Below are 20,752 nucleotides of genomic sequence, written 5' to 3' on the forward strand. Positions count from 1 at the left end.
AATCTTGACATGTGCCGATATACATGGATTTTTAAAATGCAGGATTCTTTTTTTTATAAGTTTTATAATGTCAGCATGCCACAGAAGTGTAATATATATGTATATATATATATATAATAATATAAAACCATGAGTTTGTGATAGACGGAGACATAGCTTTAAGTATGCGTGTGCCTGTATATTAAATTTATTAAATAATGCATACATACATATACACTAAATTTATATTTTTTTGGTAAAAATATTAATGTTTCTAACCATGATATACCCAACAAATTTACTTTTAAAGATAAACAAGCAACATTTGTATTAACTGCGATTTTATTTTTAAGGACGTATCACAAGAACAGCGCATTAAAAAAAAAAACAATTAAAATACAGACTATGATTAAATTATATTAAAATTAATTTTACACCACAGCTTTAACTGCACAGAATTTTACACAATCCTTTATGGAGATCTTCCTATAGTACAAGTAAAATATCTATTTTTTAAACGTTTTCACAATGGAAGAGGGGGTGAATGAAAACCTCACCGCACAGTTAATATGAACAACACAATCCTACACAAAGAGTTGGGGTCCCACTTTACGTCGATTTTTTTACGAACTAGTCAAACACAGTCACGAAATTCTATCACGATCTCTCACGAAGTCTTCGGAAACTTTAAGAATCTGCAAATACTTTTTTGCTAAATGAGGTGTCACATAGAAATGGTCCTATTTTGTCACCACGTGGGATAGGTAGCTAATACTATAGTAGAAAATGGATCTAGGTAGTAGTATGCCAGCATCCAGAAGATCCAGTAGATCTTGGGGTCACCAGTCTCTTGGGGTGGATTTATTCCTCCTCTTCCTCCTCAGTCTCCGGCTTTTCTTGGCTGTTTGAGGAAGGACTGGTCGTTTTATTCTCCTTCTTCCACTTCATCCTCCTGTTTTGGAACCAGATCTTGATCTGCCTCTCGGTCAGACACAGGGCATGGGCTATCTCAATCCGTCTCCGGCGGGTCAGGTAGCGGTTATAGTGAAACTCCTTCTCCAGCTCCAGAGTCTGATATCTGGTGTAGGTCTGACGGCCCCTTTTTCTGTCGGCACCTGCAAGAGAGAGAATTGGTCAGGAATAAATATAAAACGAATTGTGGCCAAAATAATACAATTTCAAATGCAGCCCGAATTAATTATTTTGCTGGTTGTTCCTTAGTAAGCATTTTCACCAACATTACATCGGTTTGATTTGATAAATAAGGCCCAGATAAATATTTTGGGACTGAGAGTGGAATCGCACATACAGGTTGTTATGTTAACAATATTATTCGAGTGTGATTGAGGTTTGGGTGGGCTCAATATTGTCCATGGAGGATGCGATTTTGGGGTTATGGGTCCAGATATCTGCGAATTATCTATATATATATATATATATATATATATATATATATATATATATACCTCTTTAAATTAACTTTGGGTGAACTGTGAAAACAACTATAGTCAATGATAGAACTGCATATTATAGGGATAATAACAGTTTGATAGTTATAGCTGCCGGGAGCTGTCACTAATTATATACCCGATTCCATGGGACCTTTAGTAATCTTGTATGTACCTTTTTTGGGGACCTGGGGCAATAATTACCGAAAAATCTTGGGGGCTGGAGGAAACATCAAATTGATGTGTGATGTATTTTTTATGTATCTACTTTAATCTTGTAGGGCGTATTTTAAGGCTCTATTGGTAAAGAATATTGTTACAAGTGTAGAATTAAATTGTAACAATGCGCAGACACATTTGATGGTATTTCAAATATATTACATTCTTTTGTGTGTCGTGGGGGGATCAAGGTTCTGACGTTGGTCAGTGACCATTATTTCTAAATCCGTAGGGTCTACTGAAATAATCAGTGCCCATATATGTTGAACTTGCCTTGTTGATATGCAGGGAGATCGTCACACACACATCTGCCCCAGGTCTCCAAAAAAGGTACATATATATGTAGATTGTGCTGTTTATATATATATATAGTATATATATATATATTGTAATATCATCGCCTCCCACATAAATAATAACTATTTTATTCAGCCATCCATTCCTGAAGAATCATAAGCCAAACTTTGAAGGCAACTAACATGACCATAAACATGGAACACACAAGCTTTTATCAAGAAGTTCAATATAACAGACATTCAATTGTATAAATAATATTGTCCATGACGGACATTTAAGGATTATGAGGATTATAAAAGGATTGCTCTCACTGCTTGGCAAGGGCTGTTAACACAGATACAAAATATTCGCTGCACTCTAAATCTGAAAGCCTAGAAAACCATTAAATGCTCAGCACTAAAAGTTTGTGCGATGTGCAGACACACACCCCGCATCCATTACATTGCTAAATTTAGTGTCAGTGATTTCATCGTTGAATTTACCCCAAATAAAGGTGAATAATAAAAAAGAACCCAAAATAAAGCTTCTGCATACAAGATTCTGAGTGTAAGCTTCAAATCTCAGTCACAGTTTATTTTGTTACATATTGTGAGACAAAAGTCGCTGCGAGGGTAGAGATGTAAGATGACGTCACAAATATTAACTGGTTCTTTTACGGAGAGAATTCAGAAAAGGCAATATTTAAGAGAAGACATGTTTAATTTCAGATATCGAGAGAGTTAATAAACAGATAGATAGATAGATAGAGTTAAATATAATAGATAATACATATATACATTGACAGTGTCAAATTGAGAAAAAGGAGACTGATTCAGACAGAGAATAAATGCTTAGCCACAGATAGGGTGAGGGTCGGTATAGAGATTGGCTGTAGATTAATATATGAGGAGAGGAATAGGCCATTGGAAATAAAAGTGCATTTTACAGTGGAGTCCCTACATTCCCAGTCCATTCCCAGTTCAGGGTCTGTAATATACAGTCAGTGTATTGTATTAGAGTCATTCTCCCTGTCAGCCGTTTATTGCACATTTACTGAAGTGACATCTCCCTGTAAATACACCGCTCTCCTCCCTCTCAGGAGTTATGTATCATCCAGCTCTCCTATTTGCATAGCTGCTTAGCAATGGCTTTGTAGCACTATAGTGTCTATGTGTAATCTCCTTCAATCTCACACAGTTCTTCTTGGAGCTAAACACTCAATCTGTCACCGGTTTATTACACTTTGTCTTCGGAATAATTCCTACAATGACTTCCATGTTTTTCCCCCAGTCAGATCTAAGTTACTTTGTGCCATATGCTGTGCTGGTTTAATAATCACATTATGTGCTGAAACTCCTAATCACGGAGACCAACAGAGAAAAGTCTGTCCCACTACCCCAGTGATTCCAGCTAAACCAGAATGAATTCCTTTTTCCTGAGAACGTCATAATGGTTCCTGGATTAATCCCAGGCGCCATATAATAATTGACTTCCATCCCTGAGGTGCCATTGCCTCCCCTTTCTCTCTCGCTCTCTCTTACCTGTGCTCCTCATCCAGGGGTAAATTCGGAAGTTGCTCTCAGTCTGCAGATCCGAGTCCCTGTGCTCCGTCTTGGTGCAGTTCTGCTTGGAGGAGTCACCCGGACACATTAGGGAGAGGTTCTGGTCAAAGGGAGCGCAGTGCATATTGAACGAGGCAGCGTCCAGCCCGTAGCCGGCGGGATACATAGCGGGGCTCTGGGGGTGCAAGCTGCCTCCATTGCTGTATATTCCGGGCATGGACCCCGGGAACGATGAGCTGGAGCCGGTCCCATAGGCAGCCCGTTGGCTGTTGGAAGCAAAGGCGCACGAAGTTTGTTCAGGGAAAACCCCGGACGGGAAGACAGAACTTGCAGTTTGATATTTGGAGAATAAAGCGTTCGCATAATACAACGAACTCATAATTTGGCCGGATGATTTGTAGGCCGGGACGTTTTAGTGTCGGTTTTACGAGGTACCGTGATATATTACAGAATTAGAGTCCAGATTTACACCAAAAAGGACCCCCTTTTTCCTCCCTGACCATGTGACTTTAGAGCACGTGATTTTCCTCCACCCAATCCAAACTGTGCTTCCCACAGCTTCTTGTAATGTGGAAAAATGGTACTGCTAGATTTATAAAATATGATAAATATTTGATGCGATCTAACCTGCTCGGATCTATGCTTTAAGGTGAAATTACAATGCAGTCGATAAGCGACTCCTAATCCCTTCCAAACGAGACAAAAGGCTGGCCGATAAAACCTCTCTGCCGTTCACTTCTCGGGCTCCGAGAAACCCGAGAGCTATTTATTTGGGTATTGATTTGCGCTAACGCGTGTGTCTGCGCTCCGCGATATCTCACTAGCCGTGCCATGGTTATTAATGGATCCTGCCTAATGCCTCTCACGCCAGGACCGGCTAACGACCGCAAGAAGACCAAAACATCCAAAGAAGAACTGTTCCTCTTACCGTGATTGCAAGTTCTTACTAAACGCGGAATTGCCGGAGATCTATAAATACTCTGCCAGGTTTCAGAGCAAATTGTTCTGTAATACACGGGCCGCAATTAACCCCCCAGTTACCTCTTCCCTTCTACTCCTGCACCCCTTTCTCATATTCAGTTTAACCTAATCGATGCCAAAGCACTGCCTCCCTATGGATCTCGAGTACACGCTCGGGAAACGTTCTATTTACATTCAGTTTTTATAAACAATAAGAAAAAAACATTCAAAACTCCGATGGCGTTTACCTGGAGTCTTGTAGACGGTCCACAAAACCGAGGTGTCTTGAATAAATTCTAGAAAGCCTTCTACATGTTTTTAGACACACAGAGACCCCCATTCGCTCTTCCAAGCAACCCCCCCCGCCCCCAGACAGTATCCAGCTCTCTGCAGTCTCCGTCTGGCCCTTCCATAGCACGGTCTGGACACTGAACACAAATACATTTTTCGGGCTTTTCTTTCCACCCAGCTCACCCCAGAGGAAGCCAAACACGCATGATGTCACGACTCCCTCTTGTAAACTTTTATTACAGGTCTTCTTCCGCCGCTTCATGGTTTAGACAATAGAACAAAGTGTGCAGAACAAACAAAATAAAGAATCAACCCCCACCCCTCATAAAAAAGGTATTCACATATACAGTATACAGTCTGCTCACAGGAACCCTAATACCACAACTGCGCGCATGCTAACTCAAATCCTGCAAACACTGGGGACAAAACAAAGATGGGGATCTAATGTGTTAGAGGGACCTACAGCTCAATTAGGCAGTTTCATGTTGTTGGTTTCTTTCTTTTATATATATATATATCTGTACATATATAAAGAAATACAGTTACCACAAACAGGATAGTGCACACAAAACTTCTATAGCAAACGTTTTCCCGACCAAATAAACCCCAAGTTAAGATCCACAAAAGCTATTGCGTTAAACACAAACACTAGAAAGTCATTTTGTCCACGCTGACCCACCCCCACCAGAGATAGGAAGACATCATGTCTTAAGGGGCACTGGTAATTTATGTATCAAATAAGATGGGTTACAGAGAGGGGTTAGGGCCGGATCTCATCCAGGGGCATTGTGTCTCCCTCCTGTATTATTTGATGGAAGGTAGGACAACAATAAGGAAGCCTCCTCGATGGCTTAAAGTCCACATTAATTACTCTTTTCCCCCTTTTGTCCATCCATCCCTTCCTCTGTGTCCTGCGCCCTCTCCATTTTCTGTTTCTCCATTTCTTCCTGCTCACATTTGCTGCTGGGGAACTTGTCCTTGTTATTTTCTTTTTTCCATTTCATCCTCCTGTTCTGGAACCAGATTTTGACCTGTCTCTCGGTGAGTCCTAGAGCATGAGATACCTCAATGCGCCTTTTGCGCGTCAGGTAGGGATTGAAGAGGAATTCTTTCTCCAGTTCCAGGGTCTGGTAGCGGCTGTAAGTCTGCCTTCCTCTCCTACGGCCGGCAGCTGCTGGAGACGAGAAAAAAGAAGTGGAGGATAAATGGGGTGGAAGGAGAAACGGGACAATAACACAAAGTGCAGCAGAGAGGAGCAAGCATACTAAATCAAACCAGCTAATAACAATAAAGAAATATACAGATAATCCCCACGCACATCCTCATTTACAATTTCAAAGGGTTTGGGGAAGGAGTGGGTAAAATTCCGAGGAAGCAGCTGTAAAAAGACAAAATAACATCCGGACAATTAAACTAGAAAGCCATTCACAAGTGCACAAGTTTAGACCCATCGTAAAACAGTAAAAGTAGCCGGGGTCACTTTTATGGGCTGCAGTTCCACTTTGCCTCACCTTGTGGTCTCATCCACGGAAAGAGCTGCGTGGGAGAGGGGCTCTGCTCAGAGCTTTCTGCTTCTTCCCCCAGGCCAGCTGAGGCCAGCTTGCAGTCAGCGTATTGGACTAAGTCCGAGTCCTGGGTGCTGAACAGGCTCTGTCTTTGTAAATGGTCGTATCCATAGAAGCTGCTTGGATCCCCGTGGCAGGTCACAGCGCAGGGATTTTGCTGGTAAGGGGGTGAGGACAGAGAGGATGTTCCGTGGTAAAACTCCTGAATTTGGGTAGGATGCTGAAAGGTTCCCCCAGCACTGGGTCCATAGACAACTGTGGGTCTACCTCCTAGATCCTGAGCAAACCCACAATCATAGTAATTGGGGCGCAAAGATTCCCCAGTTTTGTATTTGGAGAAGAGTGAATTGACAAAATAAGAGCTCATTTTAATAGTTTTACAGACAGAGGAGAAGAGGCTTAAGATGCAGGCTGGAGTGGCTGTGATTTCCAGGAATATAAAAGGAGTCACAATCAAAAGTCTATGCCTGGATGGTATTGCATCCCTTTTTTAAAAAAATACCACTTAAAGACTTCTCGCTTTACATTTCCAAGAAGGGGATGCCAGTTCATAAACAGTATCTGTGATTTACTTCGTAGCAAATGAGTTGTTTCATATTTTGCAGTGTCTTTTCACGAGCATTTGCATCTATTAGAAATGCCTTCCTCCTATTGGCTTCTCGAGATCCACACGGATTGTGATCAGGAGTGGGAGAGGGGAAGAGACTCAGAGAATAAAAAAACCAGCTCAAGAGGGGGAGAGCTGGAGAGAATATACGGATTAAATATGTTTAACTACCTCCACTAATGAGATATCTCCCCCTCACAACAAATCACATACCTAGCCCACCCAAAGATTGATTTTTGGGGAGTGCTGGAAATTAAAGACAGGGACATTTAGTCGTTAATTTCCAAATTTTAACGAGGCAGTTTTAGCCCTTTCTAAATGTCAGGGTCGGTTTAGAAAACTGTAAAAGTACACGATTTAATTGCAACTAGTTTTTAAAAAGTCCAATAAATGTAATTGGGATTTTAATACAAGTTATCAAATCATACCGATTCTTAGCCTAAACGTATTTTAAAACAAACGAGCTAGTCATATTTAACATTTTAATGATCAATCCCCCTATTATTGATAAAGGTTTAACTGTTCACATGAAAGGAATGGGGTTTTGTAATCGCCAAAAAGGCTGTAAACTGTTTAGCAAACTATAAAACGCTATAAAGCCGAGATGTTGATGTTGTTTATACCGCAACATATAAAAGCTGTTAGCGTTTTATGAGATGCCTTCCGTTACTGCAATAAAGCACAGGCTTCGATTGGAACCTTCCACATTATTGCAAGATGCTGCAAGTGTCAATACTGAATTCAAATAATGATCGGCTCCAGAATAACACTTTTCTTTCCATTATTTTGTTTCTTCTTAATAATTTCTTTCTGGAACCCGACTTTTGGAAATGTTTCTACATACCCCCAGACCAAGGGAGAGGGGTATTGTCTATATAAATATTCTATCCTTGTGGTTCCCTTTCGCCTCTTCATTGATTGTAAAGAATCGCCTAAAAAATAAAACACCTTTTTTTCCTCCCCACATCCCAGGTAAACAAAAAGGCAAGTAATTCACGCGTTTAGTGGAAATTTCCCCCGTTTCTTCTGTACTACGCTGCACTCAGTGTTGGTGCTCCTACACTTTCAATATGAGGAATAATCACCCAATTTAGATTTTAAGAGAAACAGTGGAAACTATTTGTAAACTAATGGAGCCCTATGTGGAACATCTTGGGGGTGGCAATTTGGAAACAGAGACCTTTTAATTCTGTATGCGTGCCCTAAACTAGCACCAGCCAATATACCTCATATTGGGTGAATTTAATGAATTAAAAGTTACTGATCATAAGAGACTGCAATTTTCCACAATGAATAAATAATTAAGACGTTGTAGGGGAATGTAGATGCAGGAGGTTAAACACAGCGCTATTTATTAACCAGTTTGTTCCCAGTGCAGGCCGGTGTCCCACTGTTTGATGGTCCATTGCAAAAATAGTTGATAGATCTAAATAATTTTTAAAGTAAAAACAACAAAATCCAGTGAAATTTTCTGTGTGTGAAACCTTGCTCATATAAGGTATCTCCTGCTAATTTGCACAAAACTTTAGACAGTAGAGGCCTACTTTTTATTTTTTGAATAAATTATTTTAAACACTGATTTTAATGATTTGAAAAGAACACTGGGCATAACTACAGTTATTCCTATGCATTTCTGCATATTTGTCCCAAAAAAGAACAGAATGCATGGCATTCACCGGAGATTGCTTGCATCTAGCCTGGGTTTTATTTTTATATTAAGGGGGACACAAAATAAATTCCTCAGTGAGCCAGTGGACGAATTACCTCTGCATTGTATCTACAGAGCTATACATTTGTTTAAAGTTTAAATGTTTGTGGTTTTTTAAGAGGGTTGTGCATTTTTGTCTTTCTATGTAAACATGTACGGACACGGTGGTAATAATAAAGAACCCAAATCATATTTAGAGATTTACCCATACAATAACCGAATGGGTAGAATTATTTCATTAACCTTTTTTCTTAAATGGTGTCAATAAAAGCAAGCGCTGCTTAACATACCAACATGAGTTAAAATTGATTATTGATGTATGCAGAACGCTATTCTCCATGGATAAAGATGTTTCAAAGCTAATGCAGGGATTACAAATATTTCCTGTGTATGGTAAATACAGTTGATGTTTCCATTGTTTATTGAAAAACGCTTGCGATGTGGATTTAACTATATATATATATATATATATATATATATATATATATATATATATAGTCAATGCTGTAATAATTTATATTGGATAAATACATTTTTTATTAACACTTTGGGATCTGACTGTGTTTAATGTATGCTATGGACCTTGCAAAATTGTGAGACGTTTGATTATTGCCTTCTGGTAATACAATGTGATTTAATAGTTCACATGTATCTGTACGAAATAAAAAAATCTAAAACAAGAATACCACAGATAGCAATTAGTAACAAAGAGTTCGTGCTCTCTTCTCACAATCCCTCGACTCAATAGTCTTCTTTAAATTGACATGCATGTAGGAAAGAATACTTTTTATTTAACTATACTAAATCGGATCTTGCTACACTAATCCCTCTAATTCCATATTATTCACTATAGTTTAAAGATAGTTAAAACATTTTACAGTATAATAAACCAGAATTATTTGCTACAATTCCATTTACAATCTACTACGTTTTCATGTTTCACTTCTTATGGCAGTGGTTTGAAATATAGCATCAATGTAGAAAAACAATTTTATATTAAAAAAAATAACAACACACATGTTTAAATGGGGAATTTTTGTGCATTTGCTGTGTTTTTTGAACCCTTGGATAAAGGATTCTACTTCGAAACGTGGATCAAGTGCGCCACCTAGCGTCTGTTAATGGAATAAACAAAAACATTGCAACATTGTAGTATTCTAGTTAGTTTATGGTATTTGGACAGTGAAGTTTATGTAAGGAGTAAATAAATAGAAAGAGTTAACACTAAGGCACCCGAAATAGCGCTAAACACACTAGGTAACAACAAATGTTAAAACTATTTCCATAAAACGAGTACTGGTGTTTAGTGTCAGAACAGAGGTTGCAGGCTATGTGAAGGGAGGTAGAAGCTGAGGAGCTTTTATTCTTTTTGTTAGCTACTGATAAAGAAAATTCATTTCCAGACGTCTCGCCAGAGATCTGTTGTTTCCAGGTTTATGACTTAGATACTTGTAGCCTGGAACTGCTAAGGAATAGAAAAGAGGGAAAGAAAGAACAAAGAGATTAATTCCCAGAGAGGAGTTTCCAAGGCTTCTCAAAAGAGGAAAAAAACCCTGAACAATTCCCAGCTTCCCTCTCTCTCATCATATATTTTGTCTGAACTGTTGAAAGGTATTTACATGGCGTGTTCAGTGGCCAAACCTCCGGAGTCACAGAAACTTCCACACAGCTCTCTTCTTACTTCCATGTCCATAAAGTTTTACAGCGGCCGTATTGTTTTATGGAAGAGCACTAAACGGAATTTTCCTTTTATGACCATTTCTTAGGTTTTTAAGCTCATCATCTCTCTTTGTTTTCAAAAAGAATTATGCAAATGGTGGCAAAAAGGCAACACTCACCAGACATTTCCCAAACCCACATATCTCTGTTTTATCCTGGGTGATAAAGATCCTATTATTTTTCAGCTTATGTAATTTAGAAGAAATATGACATTTATACTGCTGATTGCTGGTTTTCAGAACCGTTGATGTATTATATGTATATATATATATATATATATACTAAACTATGTGTAGTTTTTTTGCATGTGCTATGTGTGTTGTGTACTTTTTAATTTTAACCCATCGGGAATGGTTGAAACTTGTGATAAAATGTTTTCAGGATAATTCTGCGTGTCATTTTTAAATTATTTTAAATGCGACATTTTCAACATTTCATAAATTGTGACATTAATGCATCATACGAATTACATAACAAAATAAAATCAAGAGGACTGGATGGTAATTCGTGGCACTATTTTAATAACAGTTTTGGAAAATAAACCACAACATCATGAAAATACAAATTGCCTCCCAAATTGTAAACAGTTTGACCACATAGCTTAGTAGTAACACTTACAAACACAAGTCAAGTATAAAGCTCCCCACCTTAAACAGAGAATATACAAACACTTTACTTGGCACAATTACAGCAATCTACCAATTGTAAAAACTTCATTTCACAATAAATTATAAATAGCTACCACTACCAATACATTCACCTTCATTATCTATCTTATAGAACTAGAAAAAATGGTTCTTTTTTTTTTATTCCTTTAAATTTTCTAAAAAACTATTTTAGCAAAGTGAGAACATCCAGTGTGCTTTAATTATTATGTCAGGACTCAGGTTAGAAAATGAATGTGAAACTCCTTGTTTTGATGCAAAGTATATATATATATCTATATATATATATATATATATATAGATATATATATATATATGGAAATGCAGTATCAATGTATAGTGCAGGCCGATTCCTAAATTGCCGGAGAACTGTTATAATTACTCAAGTAGTTCTTGGTCCCATAAGGGTTAGACCCCCCTCTCCTTCCTTGTAGCCCCCTGCCATTCACCCACCTTTCAATAAGTCACATGCTCTATTTCCAAATTTCACGTGAGTTATCTAATGAAGCACATAACAGCACATAAATTAACGTTAAGGATTTCCGATTGCATCCTACCTATTAATTAGAAGTAGGCTTTTTGGGGGAAAAATCACCATGCAAAATATGGAAAGTCCTATGTGGGTTGCTTATGATCTGTTCTGTCCTGGTACCATAAACAGGGAGCAGCAGGTGCTCAGAGGGGGAAATGCTTCTTAATCTTTGCCTTGCTCTTTGTTGAGTTTCTTCATTTTCATCCTGCGGTTCTGAAACCAGATTTTGACCTGTCTCTCGCTCAGATTAAGCAGTCGGGCCACCTCATGCCTCCTGTCCCTTGTTAGGTACATGTTGAACAGAAACTCCTTCTCCAGTTCCAAGGTCTGGTACTTGGTGTAAGGACATCTTTTTTTCCTGGAGGACCGTGCGTGGAGCCAGTTAGCAGAAGGATTGGCTGTAATATAACAAGACACAGACAATAAATAATAGATATTTTATATCAGGAAATTGCCAGCCTGTCATTCCTACTTACAAACCACCTACATATAAATTAAGTCATAACTCATCCCTATTCTATTTTATGACTGTAGTATATGCGCACATCCACCTACTTATATATATTTATTTAGGTTTGTAATCTGGTCAATCTTTTACATGGTTCGTTTGGATTTGGATTATTTCCATAGGAGAATATCTAGTTTTTCTTCGTAATGAATACGTAGTAAATTAAGAATATATATATATATATCTATATATATATATATATATATATATATATATATATATATATATATATATATATATATATAGATATATATATATAGTAAAATTAACTACTATCAAAACTATGGTTGAGTTTAGTTGTCCTTTTAATTGTGAAATATACAGTAATCTATTTAACCTGCTTTTCTGAATTAATAATGATAGGAAAATAAATATATTTTAGTTTTTGAAAAAGTAAAATGCGACTAGCGTTGATTTTATTTGTCATCTTAATCCTGAAATATACCATAATCTGTTCAATTGTTCACTGGGATTAACAATCCAGTAGAACAATGAATGTCTTGTATTTTTCATAATGAATAAGTAGTAAAATGCCGCTTTTTAAAATACACTCGCCTCCCAGTGCAGGTGGAAAAGGCGATTATAAGGGATTTTTTATTACTATTGTAGAGTTTGGGACTTGACATGGATTAGTTATTGCAGAAGGAAAAATAAATAATTCTTTGTCTGTGCGATTAAAGTGCCAGACAATTCACATTCCTCTAATGAAAAATACATGGTAATATGTGATCGCTGCTCTGCCTAGAAAATATAAATGCTGCTTTCTCCATGTGTAACTTTGTGTCTTCCAATTCCGTCTTTGTTTCACCAGACTCCATATAATTCGCAGGAAAATTAAATATTAAAGAGAATTAAATCGGTTAATAATTAATACACTTAATACGGCTGCTTATCAAGATTGCTGTGTGAGGGTTTATTTTTGTGCAAATATTTTCTTAATAAGATTTTAATTTCAGTAAAAAAAACCACCTTTTTTTGTAATTATTTACTATTTTGAAAAAAAACCTCAAATCATTTTGAGTCCTGATAAATCATATTAGTATATATTATATTAATATATATTAGAACGATACAATGTATTATTACATATAAGAATAATATATACATCATCATTATTATAGAAAAGGATTATATTTTATTTCTACAACGCATAGAACCAGTTAGATATTTCATTTTGATGAAATCAGACAAAAGCAACAAAAGAATATCACAAATATACACAGAAATAACAGAATCTTGAGAACAGCCTTCTTCCCTGATTTTGTCATTTTAAATGGATATTAAGTATAGAGACTGCTGAGGCTCCTTGAATCCCTGTATTTATAGTGGAGTTAGTTCTGGATGCCTGCCCACTTAAGAGGAATATCATTTCTTTAAAGTATAGATCAAGATGCATTCATAATATCACCATTTATCAAGGTAAAGTGCTTTACTGATCATTCTATCTGCAATTGCTGAATATTTAGGGTGAAATTCAAAAACACATATTCTAATAAATACAACTACACGATATGAGTTGTGACTCGGAAAATGGGATCATCTGGGTTTTATTCATCGTGTTACCTGTATGTCTCTTGTAAATAGTGCATTGCCCCATCTGATGGCAGAATAGATACTATGGGACCAATAGGAGAAGTTGAAAAATGTAAATTTTGTTAACGTGCTCACAATTTATGAATGGGTCTGAGTAGTCTGGATGGTGTGTATGTGTGCTGTGGCTACTGTATGGGATTTTAGCTGTTATTCATGTCTCCTCCATACTGTTACAGGGTTTAATATTTTGATCTGAATGTCCGAATGGTCACCTCAGGCTAATTTGCACTAACTAACTAGGTATATTCAGTCAATGTTACTATGTATTGATAACAGACTCCCAGCCCTTTTCCGCCCCAGGAGCTGGACCTGATCAAATATTGCCCAGCTTGTACAGTATTCTTTTTATTGCACGTCTAAGCTGACTTGTTCTTCACTTCCTCGGTTTATAACTTACTTTGATGTGGCCTGTCTTTGTCCTCGCTTGCTCCACACACTTTATTGTCTTGGTAAGTGGGCCTCTCACTCGGCTCATCCCTTCCAGGAGGCGATTCTATATTATACTCTTGGGCTCCCAGTTTCTGGAGGTCCCCGGGGTGTCCCAGCAGCGGTTCGGCTTTCACAGCTCCCTGTCCTGCTCCAGGCTCTGTCCTGGGCAGGGGCTCCAGCCAGCCCCGTAAGTACCTGGCTTCTGCAGTGGGGGCACCTTGCTGGATGTAGGGGTGGTAGACAGAGGGTAGAGGGGCAGCGCCGTGAGGGTTCAGGGGAGTCCACGATGCACTGAACACGGGTTTGGGCTGGAAGCTGCAGGAGGGGAAGTCCAGAGCCTCTGAGGGGGCTGCCGACCGGGGGCTGGGGTACTGTCCAGAGAATTTGGCTGCTGGAGGCTCCTCACTCTCAGGGCTTATTATAGACTCCACAAAGTAGTTACTGAGAGTTCCAGAAATGGACATTCTTGGACATCATACACAGCAGGTTCATTGAAGGGAATGGGGGTGCAGGGCAGATGCAGATGTCTATCCTCCCCAACTTCCCAGCCAACAAAGTGCACTTGGGCTGCTGCCGTGTGAGCTCCTGGCAAATGATTGGTCAAACTTTATCCGGGTGCTTGATAAAGCGTCAGAGGGACATCAATCAATCGGAGGGGCCGCACGGAGCTGTCAGCAGGGACATCAAGGAGCCATTGTTTTATGTGGATGTGGCTTGGAACACGCCTGAGATCCGACCGACAGCAACACTTCTCACCGACACTTAGTGACTCACAGGCTGCAGGTAGTGGTGCCTTCTAGTGACCGGGACACTTATCTGATTGGGACACATCATGGCCGAGCTCACACTGCTCACAGAGCTTGAAGTGTCAGGATATTCAACAGTTAATGTAGTGCAAACAGTGGCAAAAAATGCACAATGTAAGCAGTGGGTTAACCCGTATTCATTTTAATAAATCACTATACTGTGTGAAAGAGGGGTAAGTGAAAGAAGGAATATACAGGTTAACTAAACACACACAACTTATATACACACTTATAGTTTTATATATATATTATTGTACAATAATTACTGTATCACATACACTAATATGTTTCATTGCACATTTGCAATAATATATCTTGAATATTTCAATATTTAAAATACATTACATAACACTTGCTTTGCATTATATTGCTATACTTTATGACCTCATCATATATTACATAACCTTCTGCATTGTTATAAAACAGTCAGGCGCCGACAATATGCAATGTATATGTGTATGTAGCTCATGCACACGTGTATGATTTATGTATGTATTACTGCAAATACGTGACACTAAGTAATATATCATGTGCTCTTTATTCTAAGTTAAAGAATAACACTAAACATAGTTCTAAAGGAATATTACTACAAAGTCCTACCCCTCATAACCCACGTAATTATAAATATATTCTATAACCCATATGTCAGATTATTGTATAGATCACATATTGTTTATGTCTACTATGTATTATCCTAAAAGTTGTTAACATATCTTATAATATTGTGGTAACTTCATCTCACATATACATTAACTTGAATCACTATAAAACCTCACACCATCATTTCCCATAACATTATGCAAATATTAAACACCCCAGATCCTGTTTTTTCTGTAAAATGTGGCCTGTAATAATGAGAATATGATATATATAACACTCTTCCGACATTACCTATAAAAAGAAACTCCTACAGACTATATGTTCCATTAAAACAAAAAATATTCTCAATTTTTTTTTAAAATATATGCTTTTTTAACAGGTGTGATAAACACTTTACTAGTTCTCTGAACATGTCCCACACATTATATATACTTGTTCATGTTATATTATGTATTAGAGTATAATCCATGTGTTAAAATTTTATTAACATCAATTTACGTATTGACTTGCATTTAAAAAATCTTGGGCAGTCTTAAATCTAAATTAATATCAAACCCATCAGGTAAAACACATAAGTCAGTAGTCATGTGTTGTTATGTTCAGAATATATATATGTATGTATGTGTGTGTGTATATATTCTTGTTTTGTTTTACTTTTCATCTTACTTTAGCATAACTTTCCATAAAATATATCAATTGTCTTAAATTATCTTAAAATGCAGCAGTCAAAATAAAACTTTCTTTTAAATATGTTATATACATCCTATAAGCCCATATAAGAGACTAACGCAATTTTCCGGAAAAAATAATAATTAAGAATGAAAGAATTAAGCTTTTTCAAAAAATGATATGGCGTTTGTTCTAAATGATCCCATATTTATTCCATAATTCATATCCCATATATAGCATACACATAATTCTGTATACGTACAATTATTACCCCATGTAGTTTAAAACACACTGAATTCAGGATTACACACATTTTCGTAGATTAGTTAATATTCACATTATATTAATATATTTATATATATAAATTACGCTGTTCCCTTTGGGTACGGATATGGATTATTTGTCACTTTTTACATATTGCCACATTGTTTACTACATTATTTTTACACTGCTTTAACGAAACACATTGAAGATAGATTGCTTTCTACCTGAGTTCTTTCAGAAAGGTAAAGCAAAGGTGAGGAGCAGAATATAAAAGTTTCATATAAGTTTTATATACCAGGCATTTTTATTCTCTTATCTAGATGTATTTTTTTTGGAAGCTAGACACAACTAAAAAGTATTTACCAGACATCTTTACAAAAGCAAATCAATAACAAAAACCCATGAAATGTAGAATTTGCATTTAGATAGGTGAAGATACAATTTTGACTCAACATAAGGCTGCAAGTTGTCATGACATGCGCGCATTTCGCTCCATTAGAGAGCTGTGACAGAACTTGTAGTGGCTACAATGATCATGGCAAAGGCAGAAGTGACATCAAACATAGAAAGCAAACCATATAAATCCCATCTGCATTACTAGTGTAATTTAGCATCTCTGGTAACCCTTGAAGTGCCTGAGGGGGTGACCTTGCACTCACCTCTGGTACTGAAGTAGTTAACTGATGTTATTTCAAATGACATCCTCTCTGCATGTAGACTAAACTTCTTAAGTCACATTTAGTGCTCAGGAAATGGGGAAAGATCTAGAGATCAGGTTTTTATTACAAAAGATAAAACAGAATATATACCGCAATAAATTATAGGATTATAAATATTCTGCAGATCCAGCAACCTCAACTCAAATTATAATTCGATTATCACAAGCAGATAAAGCTTAATATACGATTTGATTTACTCTCACGCGATGTGGAATTCCCTACTTACAAAGTTTATTTTATTTTATTATTTTTAGTTTTTTGGATGGCTGGTCCTTGAACCGATTGTGCAAACAGGTTCATTAATTTCATTTATGACTAGAACGTGTTTGAGGCTGTATTGATCTCTCCATGCTGCCCACTGGACAGGGTAATGCATGTTTATTCATAATTTCATATTAATATAGCATATACCCATATGTGTGCTTAGATTTGCAGTTTGATTAAAGATCTTGATTTTAAGGGCCGAGACGTCGATCATTCAAATATGTAATTTTGTGGATGTCCGCTCATAAATGCCCTTTCTTTGAAATAATAATAAATAATAATAATCATAATGTTTATATGTCTACATGTATACATATTTTAATATCTTAATATACATATATATATATATACACACTCTAAGATTCGAAACTGTATAAGTATTTTTTTGGAATACATCTCTCCAGATGTTCTATTATAATCTTTTTTTATGATATTTAGATAACTCATTAAACTAACTTCTGCTAGAGCTGTGTGCGTAACTTTTTATTTATAAGTAAAAAAAGTTTCTGGAAGATTTGGAAGAATTTGTTCCAGAAACATATCCTTTTACAGACTTTTATTTAATACGTAAGAACTGACTTGAGGAAGAGTTGTCTTTGACTTGCACTGATCTATTCCCAGTACCAACTAAGCTAACAAGTTGTGATCATGGGTGGCCGGTAAGTGATTCCGAACTGGAATCGGTGGGATAATTATAATTATTGTGATTTTCTACAGAATCATACTATAAAGAATCATATGTATATATATATATATATATATATATATATATATATATATATATATATATATATATATATATATATAAAATATTTCTCAGGTCCAAGTAGACTAAGTTACTCACACATATTATTTACAATATGACATATATATATATATACACACACACATAAATATATATAAATACAATGCACATTGTGTGTATATAGATATATATATATATATATATATATATATATGTATTAATGTAGATAGATAGATACACATAAATATATTGTCTAATATCGCGTATTCGTTTTCCAGATTTGTTATGTCAGATACTTCCCCGTTACAATGTATACATTTTTAGATAAAATCTAAGAAATATGATCCTTTAACAATCCGGGTAACATCTGCACATCGAATTTGTGTAGTTCTGTTCATAGAATTTGTATTAATATGGCCTTTGCCAATAAGTGTTGAGTCCTTTAACTGTTAACCCCCAGGACCAGAAGAATTTAGCTCTGCAGCAGTCTCAGGGCAGTGGGAGAAGCCTTTTGTTTGATTTTGTGATCCTGGTGTGAGGGAAGTAGGAGGGTTTGGAAAACAACTAGCTTTTATTTGGGAACCTGGGTCAGACTTCCTTGTTATTTACAAATCTATATTTATTACTATATAACCCCTTTAAACGAGTTATTGCCCTGCTTTTGAAGTGATTGCTCCACCATTTTCTTTTTGTTAGACTCTAAAAAACCCTTTTTGTGTGTGTTCTTAACACATCTGGTTAGGGATTGAAAATCCTAAAACATTCTTCAAGAATATTTTTAAACCCCTTCATTTATAAAGTGAAATTCCACTTCTTCCCTTTTCCTTCTTCACAATTAATCAAATCATATATTGATACCTTAAGTAAACAAAACTTGAATATTGAAACCCCGACACAATTCATTTTTTGTAGATAACAAATGAGCAGCGAGAAAGTATTTTCACTTAATTACACAAATTGATAAAATTAGGTAAAATTAACATGTTAATGTTTGAAAAAATAGTGGAAATATAAAACGATGAATATAATTTTCTTTAACAAGTCTGGCTGCTAATATATTAAAAAAAATTGCAAGGAAAACGCATTTTAAAATAATTTTTCTAGTACAAATACATTTGACAAAGTATTATAGAAGTACAATGTGTGACAATTATTTCTAAATTATATGTTCCTGCACACAGGTTAGTTTAAAAATCCAAACAAATATATGTAATATATTTTTTGGAAGCTATGATAGATTTGTTAGAAAAAATTGTAAAAAAAACGAAAGGACAAACTGAACTAATGCTGTTGATATATTTAATTTCAATTTATAAATGTGTATTTTTAACGGCAAAATAAAAATTCTTGTTCATATCTCTAAAGTTGATTTCGATCTTACCTGAAATAAATCCAATCGGAGTTAAAAGGACTTTCTAGAGGCTTCAGGTCCCAGGCAAAGTTATGTTAGCTCTTCAAAGAGCTTGATCCTACTTAGTGTCCAGTGAAGTTGAAGGGTGAGGCATTAAATCTCAAGAAACCGGAAGAAGGCAAAGTTGACATAACTCCACTCAAAAACCTACAACTTCATCTTTCCAGTATATCTGTTTCTAATTTCTTGTTTTATATATCTATATCAATTTTAAAGCTGAGTCTCTGCACAAATATAATTCATTAATTGCATGTTTTATCTAGAGTACACAATACCATACAAAATAATAATCTATACCAGAGGAATGCTTAGAAGTTGAAATTTGGAAGCAGATTTGCCTATAAAGTATTCGAAGATATCGAAGCCAATCAATAAATATGTTGCTATATGGACTGAAAGTAAGATTTTGCTACATTTTGGATTTAAGATTTTTGCAATAAGTTTTTAATGTATACAACATCCTGTTTTTTTATATATAATTTCTCTGGAAATAAATATGTAACGTGATTGCTTTAACCAGGGAATATAACATGTTAACATTTATTTGTTGTACATATCACAGAAATAATTTGGCAAATTATTTTCCTCCAAGCTGTTTGAGGGCTGTAGCTCCTTGGTGTGAAACTCGTCGCTGCCGACAGAGGGAGCCCTTTACCTAGCTAAACCTGCTTTGGGCATTATGTCAGGGGATCAGGTAAGAGGAACCTTTTTATGGATAACAAAGGTCATTTGGGCCTTTTTATACACAATGGGTAAAGTGTACTTTTTAATTAGTACAGATGCACTTGGCTTTTTGCTGCCGGAGTTTTGCTATGAACCATGAATCAATCAAGCATGTTTATTTTACCAGCATGTGGGATGTATGAGCTCCTTACTCGTTTAAATGGTAAAATAATATTAAATATTTATTGAATGTTGTTTTTTATAATAACTGAGTGAAACTTGTAGCCATTGTTAGTTTGGTGGTTGCTGCCTTCACTTCTTTCCAGAGTTACAGGTAAGTGCAGCAATGAGTGCCAGAAATGTACCTTGCCTAGGTAGCTAGAAGGTGTCAAGTTCAATTAAAGACTCTAAGATATTAAATGTTAAAAACAGAATGATCCCTTAATCACTACTATTTCAATGAATATGTGCAGCCCTAATTGCCATTGCTTGCCAAAAACAACCAATGGTAAATGCAATTGCAGTCACCTCCTGCACACTGAAGCTTTGC

The 20,752-nt window shown here is 36.3% G+C and overlaps 3 protein-coding genes across 4 annotated transcripts; all 3 read right to left on the minus strand.

Moving 5' to 3' along the window:
- Positions 1–303: 303 nt before the first annotated feature.
- HOXB7 (homeobox B7) lies at positions 304–3,996 on the minus strand. Its single transcript, XM_053453133.1, has 2 exons — positions 3,464–3,996; positions 304–1,094 (listed from the first exon to the last, which is right to left on the minus strand). Exons 1-2 carry the CDS (start codon positions 3,861–3,863, stop codon positions 841–843), a joined length of 654 nt encoding a protein of 217 aa, XP_053309108.1. The 5' UTR covers positions 3,864–3,996; the 3' UTR covers positions 304–840.
- A 949-nt stretch (positions 3,997–4,945) lies between these two features.
- HOXB8 (homeobox B8) lies at positions 4,946–6,667 on the minus strand. 2 transcript variants are annotated; one of them, XM_053453123.1, is made up of 2 exons: positions 6,247–6,667; positions 4,946–5,906 (listed from the first exon to the last, which is right to left on the minus strand). In XM_053453123.1, exons 1-2 carry the CDS (start codon positions 6,665–6,667, stop codon positions 5,599–5,601), a joined length of 729 nt encoding a protein of 242 aa, XP_053309098.1. In that variant the 3' UTR covers positions 4,946–5,598. The 2 variants fall into 2 exon arrangements, with proteins under 2 accessions (XP_053309098.1, XP_053309097.1); XM_053453122.1 differs by having other exon boundaries at positions 4,946–5,909.
- A 4,819-nt stretch (positions 6,668–11,486) lies between these two features.
- HOXB9 (homeobox B9) lies at positions 11,487–14,724 on the minus strand. The gene is made up of 2 exons (XM_053453124.1): positions 14,030–14,724; positions 11,487–11,929 (listed from the first exon to the last, which is right to left on the minus strand). The coding sequence occupies exons 1-2, from the start codon at positions 14,523–14,525 to the stop codon at positions 11,694–11,696; spliced, it is 732 nt and encodes a 243-aa protein (XP_053309099.1). The 5' UTR covers positions 14,526–14,724; the 3' UTR covers positions 11,487–11,693.
- Positions 14,725–20,752: the final 6,028 nt, after the last annotated feature.

The sequence above is a fragment of the Spea bombifrons genome, chromosome 13, assembly GCF_027358695.1.
Source record: "Spea bombifrons isolate aSpeBom1 chromosome 13, aSpeBom1.2.pri, whole genome shotgun sequence".
In the NCBI taxonomy this organism is placed as follows: Eukaryota; Metazoa; Chordata; class Amphibia; order Anura; family Pelobatidae; genus Spea; species Spea bombifrons.